This window comes from Colobus angolensis, unplaced genomic scaffold (genome assembly GCF_000951035.1).
Source record: "Colobus angolensis palliatus isolate OR3802 unplaced genomic scaffold, Cang.pa_1.0 Scaffold179, whole genome shotgun sequence".
Taxonomy (NCBI): Eukaryota; Metazoa; Chordata; class Mammalia; order Primates; family Cercopithecidae; genus Colobus; species Colobus angolensis.
Window position 1 is genome coordinate 68,933 of NW_012114921.1, and position 18,596 is coordinate 87,528.

At 39.1% G+C, this 18,596-nt stretch overlaps 1 protein-coding gene across 1 annotated transcript in view; it reads right to left on the bottom strand.

Annotated features, from left to right (window-relative positions):
- Positions 1-18,596, bottom strand: part of ANKRD42 (ankyrin repeat domain 42) — a 78,781-nt gene that overhangs the window by 34,298 nt on the left and 25,887 nt on the right. Inside the window, exons 6-8 of the mRNA XM_011938888.1 lie at positions 14,877-15,077; positions 12,178-12,303; positions 2,673-2,778 (exon numbers count right to left, since the gene is read on the bottom strand). Coding sequence (XP_011794278.1) covers positions 2,673-2,778; positions 12,178-12,303; positions 14,877-15,077 — 433 coding nt within the window. The remainder of the gene's footprint in view (positions 1-2,672; positions 2,779-12,177; positions 12,304-14,876; positions 15,078-18,596) is intronic.

The window sequence follows — 18,596 nt, forward strand, 5'->3', positions numbered from 1 at the left end:
GTCCGCCACCATGCCCAGCTAATTTTTTGTATTTTTAGTAGAGACAGGGTTTCGCCATGTTAGCCAGGATAGTCTCGATCTCCTGACCTCAAGATCCGCCCGCCTCAGCTGCCTAAAATGCTGAGATTACAGGCGTAAGTCATCGCGCCAGGCCAATTTTTTTTTTGAGGGTCTAGCTCTGTGGCCCAGGTTGGAGTGCAGTGGTGCAATCTAGGCTCACCGCAACCTCCTCCTCCTGGCTTCATGCAATTCTCCTGCTTTAGCCTCCCAAATAGTAGCTGGGACTATAGGTGCATGCCACCACACCCGGCTAATTTTTTTATTTTATTTTATTTTATTTTATTTATTTATTTATTGAGACGGAGTTTCGTTCTTGCTGCCCAGGCTGGAGTACAATGGTGCAATCTCAGTTCATGGCAACCTCCACCTCCTGGGTTCAAGCAATTCTCCTGCCTCAGCCTCCCGAGTAGCTGGGATTACATGCATGCACCACCATGCTTGGCCAATTTTGTATTTTTAGTAGAGACGGGGTTTCTCCATGTTGGTCAGGCTGACCTCGAACTCCTGACCTCAGGTGATCTGCCTGCCTCAGCCACCCAAAGTGCTGGGATTACAGGTGTGAGCCACCATGCCCAGCCTGAATTTTTCTTTTTTAGTAGAGATGGGGTTTCACCATGTTGGCCAGACAGGTCTCAAACTTCTCACCTCAAGTGATCCACTGCCTTGGCCCCCCACAGTGCTGGGATTACAGGCATGAGCCACCACGCCCAGCCCCTAGAAACACAAATCTGTATGGCCACTTTGGGAGGCACTTTGGCAGTTTGTTATAAAATTAAACATACACTTGGCATATGGCCCAATAATGCTACTCATAGACTTATCAAATAATTGAAAACATGTTAACACAAAAACCTGTATAGGAATGTTTACAGCAGCTTTATTCATAACCACCAAAAAATGATACAATCAAAATGTCCTTCAGCCTGTGAGTGGATAATCGAATTATGGAATGCTATGGAATTCTACTCAGCTGTTAGAAGGAAATGAACTACAATCAAGATGTCCTTCAACCTGTGAGTGGATAATTGAACTATGGAATACTATGGAATTCTACTCATCTGTAAGAAAGAAATGAACTGCTAATACACATAGATGAATCTCAAAATAATTATGTTGAGTGAAAGAAGCCAGACATAAATATATATTGTATGATTCCATTTATATAAAACTCTAGAAAATGCAAACTAATCTACAGTGACAGGAAGCAGATCAGTGGGAGCAGTCAAAGGGAGAGAGATTATAAAGTGGCAGGAGACTTTGAGGGTGATGAATATGTTCACTATCTTAATTGTAATGGTTTCACAGGATATGCATATATCAAAACTCATCAGTTGTACTGTACAAATATATGCATTTTATTGTATGTCAATTATACCTTAATAAAGTCATTTTAAACCAATAAAATAGACTTGAGTTGATAATGATCCCAGGTACATGGTACAACAAAACCACACTCCAAGGCATCAAAGAAATTCCATAAACAAAATTTTAGGGAACATGAGCTCACAAACAAAAGTTGCATGGCAACTTAGCAGATGATTGGACCAGAGCATACTGTCAAGCCTCATCTGCCGTTGTTAGCCCATACTCCTAGTTTAGATTCCAGTCTTCTAATCCACATGCAGTTCTTCAAACATACAAGGTGTTATCTTACAACTCCTCCTTAGGTTTACACTTATGCTTACAAGTATCAAAATAAATGTTTCTTCCTCAAAAAAAAAAGTTTTTTTCTTTGACCTCTATCTAAATTCTGTCCCCATGCAGTTTCCTTCATAACTTTTACCATCCTCTGTATTAAAGTTTCTCCCTTACAACTTTCAAACACAAAGACTTTTTTCTATGTTCTTAGTGTACCTTACACATACCATGTAATACAGTATAATGATTAGAATTAATAAGTATTTTATTTGCATATTTATCTCTCCACAATACTGTAAGCTCCTTGAGGGCAGTGACTGTGTTTTCTCCCCTTTGTATTTCTACCACTAATCACAGAACTTGGAACATGGTAAATATATGGGAAGCTGAATGAAAAAACAACCAAATGAACAAACAGATGGACTAAATATTTCTTGAGAACCTAACTTGAATGAGCTGGCTATGTTTACTAATACGTGCTATATTTAATTCAGATGTAAACTGCAAAATATGTTTCAAAATCCATGTCATTTATTTTTCTATTATTAATGCTATTTATTTTTATCACATAGCATTTCTTAACAGGGAATGCTACAGGCATTTGGATGGGACAAATAGTGCATTACTGTTCTGAGCACTGCAGAACATTTAGCATTCCTAGGCCTGACCTCCAGTTGGTGAAGGTCTCCTGACCTCCAGTTGGGGGTCTCCTTCCCAACTGGAGGTTGGGGAAACATTTCCAAAGACCCCTCCCATGAGAAAAGGGGAAAATATTACCTCCCGGTTGAGAATTACTGCTTTAAAGAGAAAAGCTGATATAATGATGGCTGTAAATTCAGCTTGAAAATTGTCATTCCATCTATATTTGATTGACTCCTCTAAAATTCCATCAAATCTTCAGAGATTTTTGAGTCCAAGAAAGCATATGCAAAACTTTAAAGCAAAAGAAAGGAGTAAAGAAGACAGATTTATACCTCTTTGCCACATCACTGGGTCTCTCCCCTGCTTTGTTGGTAATATTACTGTCTGCTCCCATTTTAATTAACCATTGCAAACACTCTATGTGGCCCTGTCCAGCAGCTGTTCAAAAAAAGGAAAAAGAACAGGAATTACAAAAAAAAGTTAGTTATAAGTAATAATTTTCTAAAATTTTGGATAGTACCATTATAGAGTACTCACTTAAGTATTGATCCTTGCAGTAACTGGCAAAAGTACGTCGGGCAAATATTATTTTCTCTATTTCACTTACTAATTCATTAGACAAACATTTAATCAACTGTGTTCAGGCCCCAAACAGATAATTTTTTTTTTTTTTTTTTTTTTTTTTTTTTGGAGACAGAGTCTCGCTCTGTCACCCAGGCTGGAGTACTGTGGCCGGATCTCAGCTCACTGCAAGCTCCGCCTCCCGGGTTCACGCCATTCTCCTGCCTCAGCCTCCCGAGTAGCTGGGACTACAGGCGCCGCCACCTCGCCCGGCTAGTTTTTTTGTAGTTTTTAATAGAGACGGGGTTTCACCGTGTTAGCCAGGATGGTCTCGATCTCCTGACCTCGTGATCCGCCCGTCTCGGCCTCCCAAAGTGCTGGGATTACAGGCTTGAGCCACCGCGCCCGGCCCCAAACAGATAATTTTACATACGGATACAAAAGCTGAAACTCAAAAATTTTTTTATATATTTATTTAAAATCACACAGCTAGTAAAAAGTAGTTTGAAACTAGAACCCAGGCTTTTCTAATACTGTCTCCTACTATAAATAGCTTCTAACCAATCTTGTATTTCACAAGAACATGAGCACATTCTAACCATAAGAACCTACACAGACTTCAAAAAGTCTTGCTTCAGCATATATTTATATGATAGATGTATGGTATATATGTATTCTTCTGATTCTTACAACTCAAAATTTATAGGCCTGTGAAACCACACTTGATTACCTCAACTGTTTACCACCTTTGTCCAAATCTTTACCTCAAAACACATGCTGTCTTTATTTTCACCTTCACAACTCTGCTTAACATGTCTTCCCACCTAAAGCCAATCACTCAACAATGTGCTCATTTAACCTGTAACTATTCTTCTTTATCCATCTTGAAACTCAAGGAAGCTGAAGAAAACAAACTGAATAGACTTAAAAGAAAGACTTGAGTTTAAGTCTATTAAACAATCAGATGTGAGGACAAGGCTGTAATCTTCATATCCCCAGAACATAGCAAGTGGCTGCACTTATAGACCCTCAATAAATGCCTAAATAGAGTTGATGAGTGAATAAATACATTTTAAAAATGAAATCTCAGCTCTGCTATTACTAGCTATATATCTAACTTCAGTCAAGCCACCTGACTTCTCTAAACATCAATTTCCTCATCTTTTACATAGATGATTATTTCATAAGCAAAGCACACTGCTGCTTTATAAAACTGCAATAAGGATTAAATATGATAAGAGCTTTTCACTCTGTTAAGTAGTATATAAACATCAGGTATTATTACCAAATCCCTGTGAACAGTCCCTCAATAATTTGATCCTTAGCAACTTCTTCACCCTTCAATTCCTATTCCTAAGACATGTATTTTAACAACCTAATTATTTTTTGCCATTAATTGCATCCTATGTTAAAAGAAATCTCTAGTTCTTTTATGGTATAATTATGTAACTCTTTAACAGTAAGGTCCAGATCTCATTTTGGCTCACAGTACAGGCACATGGTTGGTGCTGAATATGTATACATGACCTTGCAAAATGAATCAAAGAGCAAGAAATTTTGGTATTTATTTGGTGCTTTAAAAAGCAAACCCACCTCCATTACTGGCAACAGAGAGGACACAGAGCAATATCAAGGGACTAAACAACCCTATCACTACAGTCCTACAGCCCAGCTGGCAAGTCTGTAAGAACTCTTGTTCTGTTGTCCTCTGCCTCAGAGCCATCTGCCAAATTACAGGCTGGCTTCTGCAGAGTCTAGGGCTTCTCTCTTTCCCACAGAGTCTGGGGTTTCTCTCTCTCCTACAGCCTATCTAACCCACTAACACAGAAACTTCACGATTTCTCAGACCTCTATTAATAACCCCACAAAATGGCAACATATTGATCTTTTCTGTCATTAAGAATCACAAAATCGTATTTATGAGCATGGATAATGCTGAATTTTACAAGACAATGAATTTAGCCCAACATTTCATTTTATCACATGGGAAATGTTTAAAAACAGGAGGAAGGGAGGTTAAGTAATATATCTACAATGAAATGCAATAAGAGGATTTACCTAAGATTTTTATTGAATATTGATTAGGATATGTTGACTAATTTGACCAATGTTTTATAAGGAACAAGATAAAATTATACAGGTGTTAGAAATTTTTAAGAAACGACGAAATAATTATGATTTAAGAGCAAGTTTAAAAGGGGGAAGTCATAGATCTAAACAATTATTAAATAACTAAGAAGAATGCCTCAATAATAAATACTACAGCTTATCTCCTAAATGCAATTAAAACTAAAGGAAAAGGCAGTCTGACAAAATGTGAGAAACATGAATTAAATTATAAACAGATATCAACTTTTATATGACCAATTTTAGTACAGTATAAACATACAGATGGTACCCAAGAAAAGGCTAATGTCTTAATGTACTTCTGAAGGACTGGAGGATCAATGAAAAAATTAAGAAGGAAGTTGAAAAATTTCTTGAAACACATGATAATGGAAACACGACATACAAAAACCTATGAGATACAGCAAAAGCAGTACTAAGAGGCAATATTGTAGTTTTAAGCGCCTACATCAAAAAAGAGAAAAAACTTCAAATAAAAAATCTAATGAGGCCAGGCACTGTGGCTCATGCCTGTAATCCCAGCACTTTGGGAAGCCGAAGCGGGTGGATCACCTGAGGTCAGGAGTTTGAGAACAGCCTGGCCAACATGGTGAAACCCTGTCTCTACTAAAAATACAAAAATTAGTCGGGCATGGTGGTGTGTGCCTGTAATCCCAGCTACTCGGGAGGCTGAGTCAGGAGAATTGCTTGAACCTGGGAGGCAGAGGTTGCACTGAGCCAAGATCGCACCACTGCATTCCAGCATGGGTTACACAGTGAGACTCCATCTCAAAACAAACAAACAAAAAATCTAATGATGCATCTTAACAAGAAAACCAAGAGTAAGCCAAACCCAAAATTAGTAAAAGAAAAGAAACAATAAAGATCAGAGCAGAAATAAATGAAATTAAAATGAAGAAAACAATGCAAAAGATCAGTGAAACAGCTGAGTTTTTTTTTTTTTTGAAAAGTTAAACAAAACTGACAAACCTTTATCCAGACTAACTAAGAAAAAAAGAGAGACGATCCAAACAAATAAAATCAGAAATGAAAATGAGATATTACAACTGATACTGCAGAAATTCAATGGCTCATTAGTGGCTGCTATGAGTAACTATATACCAATAAATTGGAAAATCTAGAAGAAATAAATTCTTACACACATCCAACCTACCAAGATTGAACCAGGAAGAAACCCAAAACTTGAACAGACCAATAATGAGTAATGATATCAAAGCCATAATAGAAAGTCTCCCAGTAAAAAAAAAAAAAAAAAAAGCCCAGAACCTGATGGCTTCAGTGCTGAATTCTATCAAACATTTAAAGAAGAACTAATACCAATCCTACTCAAACTATTCTGAAAAATATAAGGGAAAGGAATACTTCCAAACCCATTCTACAAGGCCAGTATTACCCAGACTCCAAAACCAGACAAAGACACATCAAAAAATAAAACTACAAGCCAATATATCTGATGAATATTGATGCAAAAATCATCAACAAAATACTAGCAAACCAAATCCAACAATACATTAAAAAGATCATTTCATCATCACCAAGCAGGATTTACCCCTGTGATGCACAGATGATTCAACATATGCAAATCAATCAATATGACACATACCAATAGAATGAAGAACAGAAACCATATGATCATTTCAATTGATGCTGATAAAAGCACCTGACGAAATTCAACATCAAAACTGGGTTTTTCTTAATATTTTTTTTTATTTTTTATTTTTTATTATTATTTTTTATTTTTATTTATTAATAAAACTGGGTTTTATGTAGAAGGGACATACCTCAACATAATAAAAGTCATATATGACAGACCCACAGCTAGTCTACTACTGAATATGAAAGCCCTTCCTAATTTAAGACCTGGAACACAAGGATGCCCACTTTCTATTATTCAACACAGTACTGGAAGTCCCAGCTAGAGCAATCAGACAAGAGAAAGAAACAAAGGGCATCCAAATTGGAATGGAAGAAGGCAAATTATCCTTGTTTACTAATGATATAATCTTATACTTGGAAAAACCTAAAGACCCCACACAAAAAGACCTATTAGAATTGATAAGCAAATTTAGTAAAGTTGCAGAACACGAAACATACAAAAATCAGTAGCATTTCTATATGCCAACAGTGAACAATCCAAAAAAGAAATCAAAAAGGTAATCCCATTTATAATAGCCATAAATAAAATTAAATACCTAGGAATTAACCAAAGAAGTAAGGGATTTATATAGTGAAAACTATAAAACATTGATGAAAGAAACTGAAGAGGACATCAAAAAATGGAAAGATATTCCATGTTCATGGACTGGAAGAATCAACATTGTTAAAATGTCCATACTACTCAAAACAATCTACAGATTCATTGCAATCCCTATCAAAATACCAATGACATTCTGCACAGAAATAGAAAAAAAAAAAAAACCTAAAATTTATATGGAACCACAAAAGACCCAGAATAGCCAAAGCTATCTTAAGCAAAAAGAACAAAACTGAAGGAATCACATTACCTGATTTCAAATTATACTATAGGGCTACAGTAACCAAACAGCATAATACTGGCATAAAAACAGACACATAAACCAATGGAACAGAATAGAAAACCCAGAAACAAATCTACACACCTACAGTGAACTCATTTTTGACAAAGATGCCAAGAACATACACTGGGAAAAAGAAAGTCTCTTCAATAAATGGTGCTGGAAAAAAACTGGATATCCATATGCAGAAGAAAAAACCAGACCCCCATCTCTCACCAGATACAAAAATCAAGTCAAAATGGAATAAAGACTTAAATCTAGGACCTCAAACTATGAAACTACTAAAAGAAAACATTGGGGAAAGTCTCCAGGACACTGGTCTGGACAAAAATGTTTTGAGCAATACCCCACAAGCACAGGTAACCAAAGCAAACATGGACAAATGGGATCACATCAAGTTAAAAAGCTTCTGCACTGCAAAGGAAACAATCAACCCACAATCAACCCACAAAGTGAAGAGACAACCCACAGAATGGGAGAAAATATTTGCAAACTACCCATCCGACAAAGGATTAATAACCAAAATACATAAGAAACTCAACTCTATAGGAAAAACTCTAACAATCTGGTTGTTGTTGTTGTTACAGAGTCTCGCTCTGTCACCCAGGCTGGAGTGCAGTAGCAAGATCTTGGCTGACTCCACCTCCCAGGTTCATGCCATTCTCCTGTCTCAGCCTCCCGAGTAGCTGGGACTACAGGCGCCCGCCACCTCGCCTGGCTAATTGTTTGTATTTTTAGTAGAGACGGGGTTTCACCGTGTTAGCCAGGATGGTCTTGACCTCCTGACCTCATCATCTGCCCGCCTCGGCTTCCCAAAGTGCTGGGATTACAGGCATGAGCCACCGTGCCCAGACCAATAATCTGATTTTTAAATGAGCAAAAGATCTGAACAGACATTTCTAAAAGAAGACATGCAAATGGCAAACAGACACATGAAAAGGTACTCAGCATCACGGATCATCAAAGAAATGAAATCAAAACTACAAATAAGATATCATCTCCCCCCAGTTAAAATGACTTATATCCAAAAGGCAGGCAATAACAAATGCTGGTGAGGATGTGGAGAAGAGGGAACCCTTGTACACTGCTGGTGAGAATGTAAATTTGTACAGCTACCATGAAGAACAGTTTGGAGGTTCCTCAAAAAACTAAAAATAGAGCTACCACACAATCCAGCTATCCCATTGCTGGGTATATGCCCCAAACAAAGGAAATCAGTATATTGCCTTCACTCCCATGTTTGTTGCAGCACTGTTCACAATAGCTAAGATTTGGAAGATTTGGAAACAATCTAAGTGTCCACCAACAGATAAATGGATAAAGAAATGTGGTACATATACACAATGGAGTACTAATCCGCCACAAAAAAAAAGAATAAGATTAGCTGGGTGCAGTGTTTCACACCTGTAATACCAGCACTTTGGGAGGCCAAGGCAGGCGGATCACGAGGTCAGGGAAACGAGACCATCCTGGCTAACACGATAAAATCCCGTCTCTACTGAAAATACAAAAAATTAGCAGGGCGTGGTGGCACACGCCTGTAGTCCCAGCTACTCAGGAGGCTGAGGCAGAAGAATTGCTTGAACCCACGAGACAGAGGTTGCAGTGAGCCGAGATTGTGCCACTGCACTCCAGCCTGGGCAACAGAGCGAGACTCCGTCTCAAACAACAACATGGATAGAACTGGAGATCATCATGTTAAGTGAAATAAGTCAGGCACACAAAGACAAACCTATTTGTGGGATCTAAAAATCAAAACAATTGATCTCATGGACATAAAGAGTAGAAGGATGGTTACCAGAGGCTGGGAAAGGTAGTAGGGGAGTCAGAGGGAGGTAGGGATGGTTAAAGGGTACCAAAAAATAGCAAGCATGGGACTGGATGTAGTGGCTCATGCCTGTAATCCTAGCACTCTGGAAGACCAAGGAGGGCGGATCACTTGAATCAGCAGTTCGAGGCCAGCCTCGGCAACATGGCAAAACCCTGTCTCTACAAACAATAAAAAAAATTAGCTAGGTATAGTAGCATGTGCCTGTAGTCCCAGCTACTCAGGATGCTGAAGTGAGAGGATCCCCTGAGCCCAAGAGGTCAAAGCTGCAGTGAGTCGTGATCGCCCCATTGCACTCAAGCCTGGACAACAGAGTGAGACTATCTGATAGCACAACAGGGTGACTATAGTCAATAATAACTTAATTATACATTTTTAAATAACTAAAAGAAGGTAACTGGATTGTTTATAACACAAAGGATAAATGCTTGAGGGGATGGATACCCCATTCTCCGTGATGTGACTATTTGACATTCCACGTCTGTATCAAAACATCTCACATACCCCATAAATACATAAACCTACTATGTACCCACAAAAATTAAAAAGAAAAAAACGATAAATGTCTCCCAACAATGCTCTTTTCCAGCTGTAGTGACTTATAATCCCCCTCCACCACACCATCTGATCCACTCCTAGCCCTAGGTATCCTTGATGGACGGACTCATGAAGAGAGGGTGAAGAGCAAACTCTTTTGGTTCCTCATCACGTTCACCTTCCCACCTTCCAACATCTATATTAAAAACACCTTGTTGTTGTAGAACAGTCTCTTTAGAACCTGCTTCCAGATCCCTCATTTCTCTCTCAGTTCAAGTAGTGAAGAAATGACTAGGACAGGCTGAAAACTAGCCATCAATGAAATTTAATTTACTGTCCCCACAAAGATGCACTATGAGCACCATGAGTGAGCCTATCTTTTGCTACTGTGTCTAAATGACACCCCTCCACACACATTAGCAATAAAAAACATATCTAGGATATGAAATGGGGACTGTAAAATGGATGTGTTATAAGAGGAATTGTGTTCCCCTCAAAATTCATATGTTGAAGTCCTAAACTCCAGTACCTCAGAATGCAACTGTATTTGGAGACAGGGCCTTTAAAGTGGTAACTAAGGAAAAATAAGGTGATGTGGGTGGGCCCTAATCCAATTTGACTAATTTACTTACAAGACGAGGAGATCAGGACACAAATATGGTCATGCACAGAGGAAAGACTATGTGAGGGTATAGCAAGAAGGCAGCAGGCCTTCTATAAGCCAAAGAGAGAAGCCTCAAAAGAAACCAAACCTGCTGCCACCTTCATCTCAGACTTCTAGCCTCCAGAATTCTGAGAAAATAAATTTATGTTGTTTAAGCCATCCAGTCTGCAACATTTTGTTATATCAGCCCTAGTAAACTCATACAGGGGTTTTGCTCCAAGAAACCACATTTTTTAAAAAAAACTTTATGTACATGTTAAGCCTCCTCCCCATTCACATATCTCACAGTAGAGAATTTAACTCCTGGATGGCCAGCAGAAATGGATGGAGATATTCCAAACATAGGGCACAGAGCTCGCCCATCTGTGGACTCTTTCTGTGTAGGAGAAAACATCCTCTGCATCCCATCTCTTCCCATTTCCCCTGCTTATAAAACTACTGGTACACATAGCACTTAGATTCTATACTTTGAGATACATTATGGATTAAACAATGTAAGCTAAAAACCTAACCAATGGGAACATAATATATGATCTGAGGACTGCCAGAAGTTAATTTGTGAAATAAAGTCCAATTTAAACACATGATTATATTAATAAGCCTACTATCATTTTACTCTAAGAGTTTAGTAAGAATCACCTGCCATCAGGCCAGGCTCACGCCTATAATCCTGCACTTTGGGAGGCCAAGGCAAGCAGATCATTTGAGGCCAAGAGTTCAAGACCAGCCTGGCCAACATGGTGAAACCCCATCGCTATTAAAAAGACAAAAAATTAGCTGGGTGTAGTGGCACATGCCTATAATCCCAGCTACTCAGGAGGCTGAGGTGGGAGGATGACTTGAGCCCAGGAGGTCTCCACCTGCACTCCAAGCCTGGGTGACAGAACAAGACCCGGTCTGGAAAAAAAAAAAGAAAGAGAGAGAGAGGGATGATTTCTATTTTAGTATTACTTAAAAGGTCATTTAAAAAATGTTATCCTAAAAAACTTCTCTAGCAGTACATTTCACATTTAACTAACATGACAATGTCGCTATAGATATTTTATTGGAATTACCCTTGAATAAGATAATGCAAGAATATCTGGCATCATAAAAGAAACATTACACTTGAATAGAAAATTTAGGCATTCTATATACCACACAAGGTAGACTGATATCTGCTAGGGCATCAGAAAAAAGTTTTATGTTTCATGTGTTTCTGATTGATATTTACTTCAAAAGATTAATAACTCAGGCCGGGCGCGGTGGCTCACGCCTGTAATCCCAGCACTTTGGGAGGCCGAGGCGGGCAGATCACAAGGTCAGGAGATCGAGACTACGGTGAAACCCCGTCTCTACTAAAAATACAAAAAACTAGCTGGGCGCAGTGGCGGGTGCCTGTAGTCCCAGCTACTTGGGAGGCTGAGGCAGGAGAATGGCATGAACCCGGGAGGCGGAGCTTGCAGTGAGCCAAGATCGCGCCACTGCACTCCAGCCAGGGGGACAGAGCAAGACTCCACCTCAAAAAAAAAAAAGATTAATAACTCAGCAGCTATTGTTGAGTTAATAACTCAGCAGCCAAACTGAAAGGAGGAATCATAACTTACCTTTATGCATAGGAGTTGATCCATTATCAGCACGCTCATTAATATTGATTACTCCATCTTCTACTAACTTCTTAAGCATCCCCAAATCACCCTTAAAGGCAGCCACATGACCTGGAAATGCTAAAGCTATGAATAAAAAAATTCAGCATTTCAATAAATATAAGAGTTTATTCTTTTCCCTGTCTTAAGCTGTCATACATTTCAGGTTTCAATATTTTCTCAAATAAAAGGCTATTGCAATGGAATGAGTTCAGTTGATGACTAGCAGTAAAAAGAGAATTATCAAATAAGATTATTACTAATCATTCTACTCTTTTTCCCCTCAGGACTTCAAACATGCCAGAAGTATTGTACCAGGACAATTTTTAACCACATTCTCTTTCTCTCTCATACCACCACAAAACACAGGGGATGGTCATTTAAAACCCTTTGTATAAAGACACACTTGGAAGCTGGGCGTGGTGGCTCACGCCTGTAATCCTAGCACTTTTGGAGGCTGAGGTGAGTGAATCATTTGAGGTCAGGAGTTCGAGACCAGCCTGGCCAACATGGTGAAACCCTGTCTCTACTAAAAATACAAAAATTAGCTGGGTGTGGTGGCTCATGCCTGTAATCACAGCTACTCAGGAGGCTGAGGCAGGAGAATCACTTGAACCTGGTTGCACAGACTGCTCCTTCTCTGCTTGCAAGACAGTGAAGACAGCAAAATAGACTAGAAGCAGATAAGAAGTGTGTATGTGCACATACATATAGAGTCATCCCTTGGAATCCTAAGGGTTCTAGGACCCCCCAAAGATACCAAAATCTGGGGATGTCCAAGTCCCTTATATAAAATGGTATATTTGCAGATAACCTATGCACATCCTCCCTCCCACATACTTTAAATAATCTCTGCGTTACTCACAATACCTAATACAATAGAAATACTATGTAAATAGTTGTCACACTGCTTTGTTTTGTTTAGAGATAGGGTCTCACTTTGTCACTGAGGTGTGGTCACAGCTCACTGTAACCTTGAACTCCTAGGCTCAAGCAATCCTCCCGCCTCAGCCTCCCAGGTAGCTAGGATTACAGGGATGCACCATCATGCCCTACTCTTACTGGTCTTTGTTGTATTCTGTCTTACTGATCTGTATGTCTGTTTGCCATTACTACACACTGCCTTGATTACTGTAGCCATATAGTAAGTCTTAAAATCAAGTAGTGTTAAGTCCTTCCAACTTTGTTATTTTACAAATATTCTTTGGCTATTCTAGATTGTTTATTTCCATATGTAAAAATGAGAAAAGCCACATTTCAGATTTGTTGAGAGGGTAAAATTATGCAATTCTTTGGTATCCAAGTATCAAGAAGATCTTATTTTAAAAAAAGACAAAACAATGCAATCCTTACAAGTGCTTACTACCATGTCTGGCATTCTTAGTAAGGACTCAGTTTATGTAGTTACTATCATTAAAGACATTTTATTAAGCATCAACTATATGCTAGGGATAAGGTTAGGTGCTTTCAGTTGTGTGTGTGTGTGTGTATGTGTGTGTACACATGTATGTGTATAGATGCACAGCTGGCCCTCCATATCTGCAAGTTCCACATCTGCAAGTTCCATATCTGCAGACTGAACAGATGGAAAACACTTGAAGGAGAAACCAATAAAAATAGCAATACAACAATAAAAAAAATGCACATAAAGAACAATACAGGATGGATGCAGTGGCCCATGCCTGTAATCCCAGTGCTTTGCTGGGAGGCTGGGGCAGGAGGATCACTTGAGGCCAGGAGTTTGAGACCAGCCTGGGAAACATAGTGAGACCCCAACTCATATATATAACTAAAATATAAAACCACAGAATGGAATGAAAAATCTAAAATAATAGTTTACCCTTGAGGAGGAAAAAAAGGTGATGGTAATTAGGAAGAGAGATCCAAAAGGCTTCAACTCTATATTTTATTCTTTTCTTTTCTTTCAAGATGGAGTTTTGCTCTTGTTGCCCAGGATGGAGTGCAATTGCGTGATCTTGGCTCACTGCAACCTCCACCTCCCGTGTTCAAATGATTCTCCTGCCTGAACCTCTCGAGTAGCTGGGATTACAGGTGTTAGCCACCATACCTGGCCTCTATATTTTATCCTTAAATTTAGTGATTCACTGCTCGTTATGTTAATTTTTTTTTTTTTTTTTTTTTGAGACAGGGTCTCATTTTGTCACGCAGGCTGGAGTGCAGAGGTATAATCAAGGCTCAGTGTAGCTTTGACTTCCTGGGCTCAATCTATCCTCCCACCTCAGCCTCCCAAGTAGCTGATTACAGGCATGCCTCCACATCCAGCTAATTTTTGTATTTTTTGTAGAGATAGGGTTTTACTATATTTCCCAAGTTGGTCTTGAACTTCTAGGCTTAAGCAATCCACTCACCTCAGACTCCCAAAGTTCTGGGATTACCAGCATGCACCACTGCAACCAACCTCTACACATTTTTGTCTAAAGTATTTTATAATAAAGAATCTGGATGAATGTATCGGCAATGATATGTAATAAATTTTAATATGTTATATATTAAACATGTTTATATTTTTACATATAACATATATAACATTTGCCTTATATCTTCTTTTCCTATTTCATTGATTCTACATCAATGAAATTATATCATTATATCATCATCATCATCATTACATTATATGCTAGAACATATCACTTACTTACTTTCCTGATCTTCTAAATCTTTTCCTTCATACTTAGCCCCCTGGATAAACTGTAAAATGTTCTGCTTGAAGAACCTCTGGGCCAAATCCACTACATTTTCTCCGTTATCATTGAAAGCTTTTAAAACTTGTGTCGCACTGCTCATTCTACTGAATAGGAATTTGAAACAGTGAAGGTGGCCTTCCATGGCTGCTAAGTGAACTAGAGGAAAGAAAAAAAATTTAATATTTTTAAAATATGTATGTATGTATGTATGTATGTATGTATTTAGAGACAAGATCTTGCTCTGTAACCCAGGCTGGAGTGCAGTGGCACAATCATAGCTCACTATAGCCTCCAACTCCTGGGCTCAAGGGATTCCCCCCACCTCATCCTCACAAGTACCAGAGAGTACAAGCAGGAGTCACCATGCCTGGCAGAATTTATTTTTTAAATTGAAACTAAAATAACTTGAAAAAAGAAATAACACATTAGCTCTACTCCTCATAGGGAGATAACTATCCCTGCCCCAAATGACAGGAGCAGAGATGAGACCTTTTTCCCAGCCTGCATTTCTTTACAGTCAGCCTTCTAGTCACTTCAAAGCAGTGAGTAAATGGTTCAATAGTTACACTTACCGTGAGTCTAGAGAGACCAGATGAGGGTCACCAAAGAGCAGGCCCGGAAAGTTATCTTGGAAAGTGAAATCCCAATTATACAGTTTATAATTACATGATAAAATGCTTATTATGTAAGTAAAATAACTAAGTAAAATTTAATATTTTGGGAAAAAATGGAAGAAACCAATCACTCTGCAAATAAGAATATTATTTTATCACTATGCATTTGTCACTTTTCTATAATTTATTCTTTTTATTATAAACAAGAAGAATGGATTGAAATGCATACTAGGTATATACACTGACTTCACCATTTACAGCCTTTCAGAAAATAACAGAAAAGGTATTTTTTAAAGCTATAAAAAAGTAAAGAAACAAACAGGAATGCTATGAACAGACAAGAAATTTTAAGGAATCTCTGAAAGAAGTATATTGGATGAGACTCAGGGACAGCCATAACCTAAAATTTTATGGGGGAAAAAAAAGGAACGAATCTGGAGTTGTTATAAGCTTCGAGGCAATGATTACAAAGACCAAGACAGTCTTTACACTTAATAAATGACCGCTTGGGAAATAAGCCCAATTCACATATCTTGATTATGGAGAGGCAGGATAATGCCCAAGTGGCCAGTATAATTCAGGTGAAACAAGAAGTCCCAGATAAGAAGTCCAGAAGATAAATTGCTGGCACATATCAATCTATCCTCCCTCAGCTGCCCCTCATACTAACCCCTGCCCCCCTGAAACTGCAGATTCCTCTAACTGCTTACTCATCATTTACACTTAAAAGTCTTATAGGCATTTCTAACATATGTCAAAAGTTGAGCTCCTTAGCCTCCTCACACACATTTTCCTTATATTGTCTCCCCATCTCGGTTAATGGAAGTTCTCTCAACATTGTTCAGGCCCATAAGCCTTGGAGCCATCCTTGACTCCCCTTTCCATTACTCCCCACATCTAATCCATCAACAAATTTTACTGGCTCCTTCAAAATATACACAGAACCTGATTACTTCTCAGTAACTTTGCTGCCTCTATACTGGCCAACCCAAATAGTAGCCTGAATTACTGCCTCAGGTTCCCAACTGCTCTCCTATTTCTTACCCATGCCACTACCACACCCTCAACTGCAGTCTGTTATAAACACAACAGCCAAATGATCTTTTTATTTTTGTTTTGAGACAGGGTCTTCCTCTGTTGCACAGGCTAGAGTACAGTGGCACGATCTTGGCTCACCGAAACCTCCACCTCCCAGGTTCAAGCGATTCTGGTGCCTCAGCCTCCCAAGTACCTGGAATTCCAGGTATGTGCCACCACACCCAGCAATTTTTTGTATTTTTAGTAGAAACAGGGTTTCACCATGTTGGCCAGGCTGGTCTCGAACTCCTGGCCTAAAGCAATGAACCCGCCTTGGCCTCCCAAACTGCTGGGATTACAAGCATGGGCCAACATGCCCAGCCCAAAATGATCCCTTTAAACAACAGGTCAGATCATGTCACTCCTGTGATCAAAACCCTCCAATAAGGCTGGGCATGGTGGCACATGCCTATAGTCCTAGGTATTCAGGAGGCTGAGGCAGAAGGTTTGCTTGAGCCCAGGAGTTCGAGTCTAGACTGGGCAATATACTGAGAAAGATAGAAAAGATAGAAAGAAAAAACAAACAAACCCTCTAATGGCTCCTCTTACTTCTCCAACCATAACATCTAATACTCACCCCCTCGCTTCTGTTGGAACTACACTGACTTACTATTACTCAAACACACCATGCACATCCCTGCCTCCGGAGATTTACACTTGCTGTTACCTCTACCTGAAATGTTCTTCCTCCAGGATATCCACAAAATCTGCTTCCTTAACTCCTTCAGGTGTTTACCCAATTGTAACTTCCTCAGTGAAGGTTTTCTTGATGACTTATTTCAAATTTCATCCCCTCTCATACTCTCTACTCGCCTTTCCTACTTTACATTTATCTAAACACATATCTCTAATATAATATATATTTTGCTCATTCATTTAGATGATTATCTGTCTCTCCCCTCACCACCACATGTAGGTAGGACTTTGTCTTTTATTTGCTGTAATATCTCCAGCACCCTGAAGAACTGACACTTAGTATGTGCTCAATAAACGTATGTCAAATTAATAAAAATTTTTTAGAGGGTTTCTACTGCCAAAATGGCCCTGAAGACGCAAGCTAATTTCACGCTCTACCAAAGAAAACAAAAACAAATATACTGCACTGAGATTATCACTAGCAATAGCCCAGAATTCAAATATGAGGATGAGACAGGTCCTGGGGCCACAGTCAAGTGAAAAACCTCTGAGCAGACAGTAACAGAATCAGACTTCCATATCCAAGACATGCCTCCCCCAATTCTGCCCAGCACAAAGCTCATGAAAATTTCCCCCAACTCAGTTTTTATACTGGAAAAAGTGAGATCAAAGTAAGCAGCTTCCCTATCATCTTGGGCTCCCTGGCAGAAGACCTGTCCCTGCCTCAAGCCACAGGAAGCACTAGGAGTGCCTGAAGACAAATATATCCCTGAGGATAGCCAGAGACAAAGGGGAGAGGTAGGACTACCATCCTCAGTCCTGGAAACTCTGCTCTGTAACTAAGCCAAAGGAGACACCAAATCAGAGTGGCTGTTTAGCATCACCATCCTAAGGTTCTTTCTACAGGTCCCCTCGGCACAAACTGCTAGCAAGCATTCCCATACTGCTGAGATATCCCTTTTGGGACCTCCCCAGTTTGGAATGGGCTACACTCTGATGGCTTATTTACTAGAGTCAAGGCAAACCTGAGCATAAGGTGCCATTTTAGGCCAAAAAGGAAGCAGAGACCTACCTGGAAAAAGAAAGAAAATCAACAAGAAAATTACAAAGAATCTCTAAATGAACATACCCCATAAAAACCAAAAGAAGCCAGACAGCGAAGACTGGAAAAACTAATCCCTCAATGTGCAAAAACATAGATGTACATCCAAGGGAAACACAACCTACCCAAACAGACATAGCAATAAACCACCGACTGACTCCAACAAGATGGTGATATGTGAGTTCTTGAAGAATTCAAAATAGCAGTTTTAAGGAAACTTAGTGATCTCAAAAAAAAAAAAAAAAA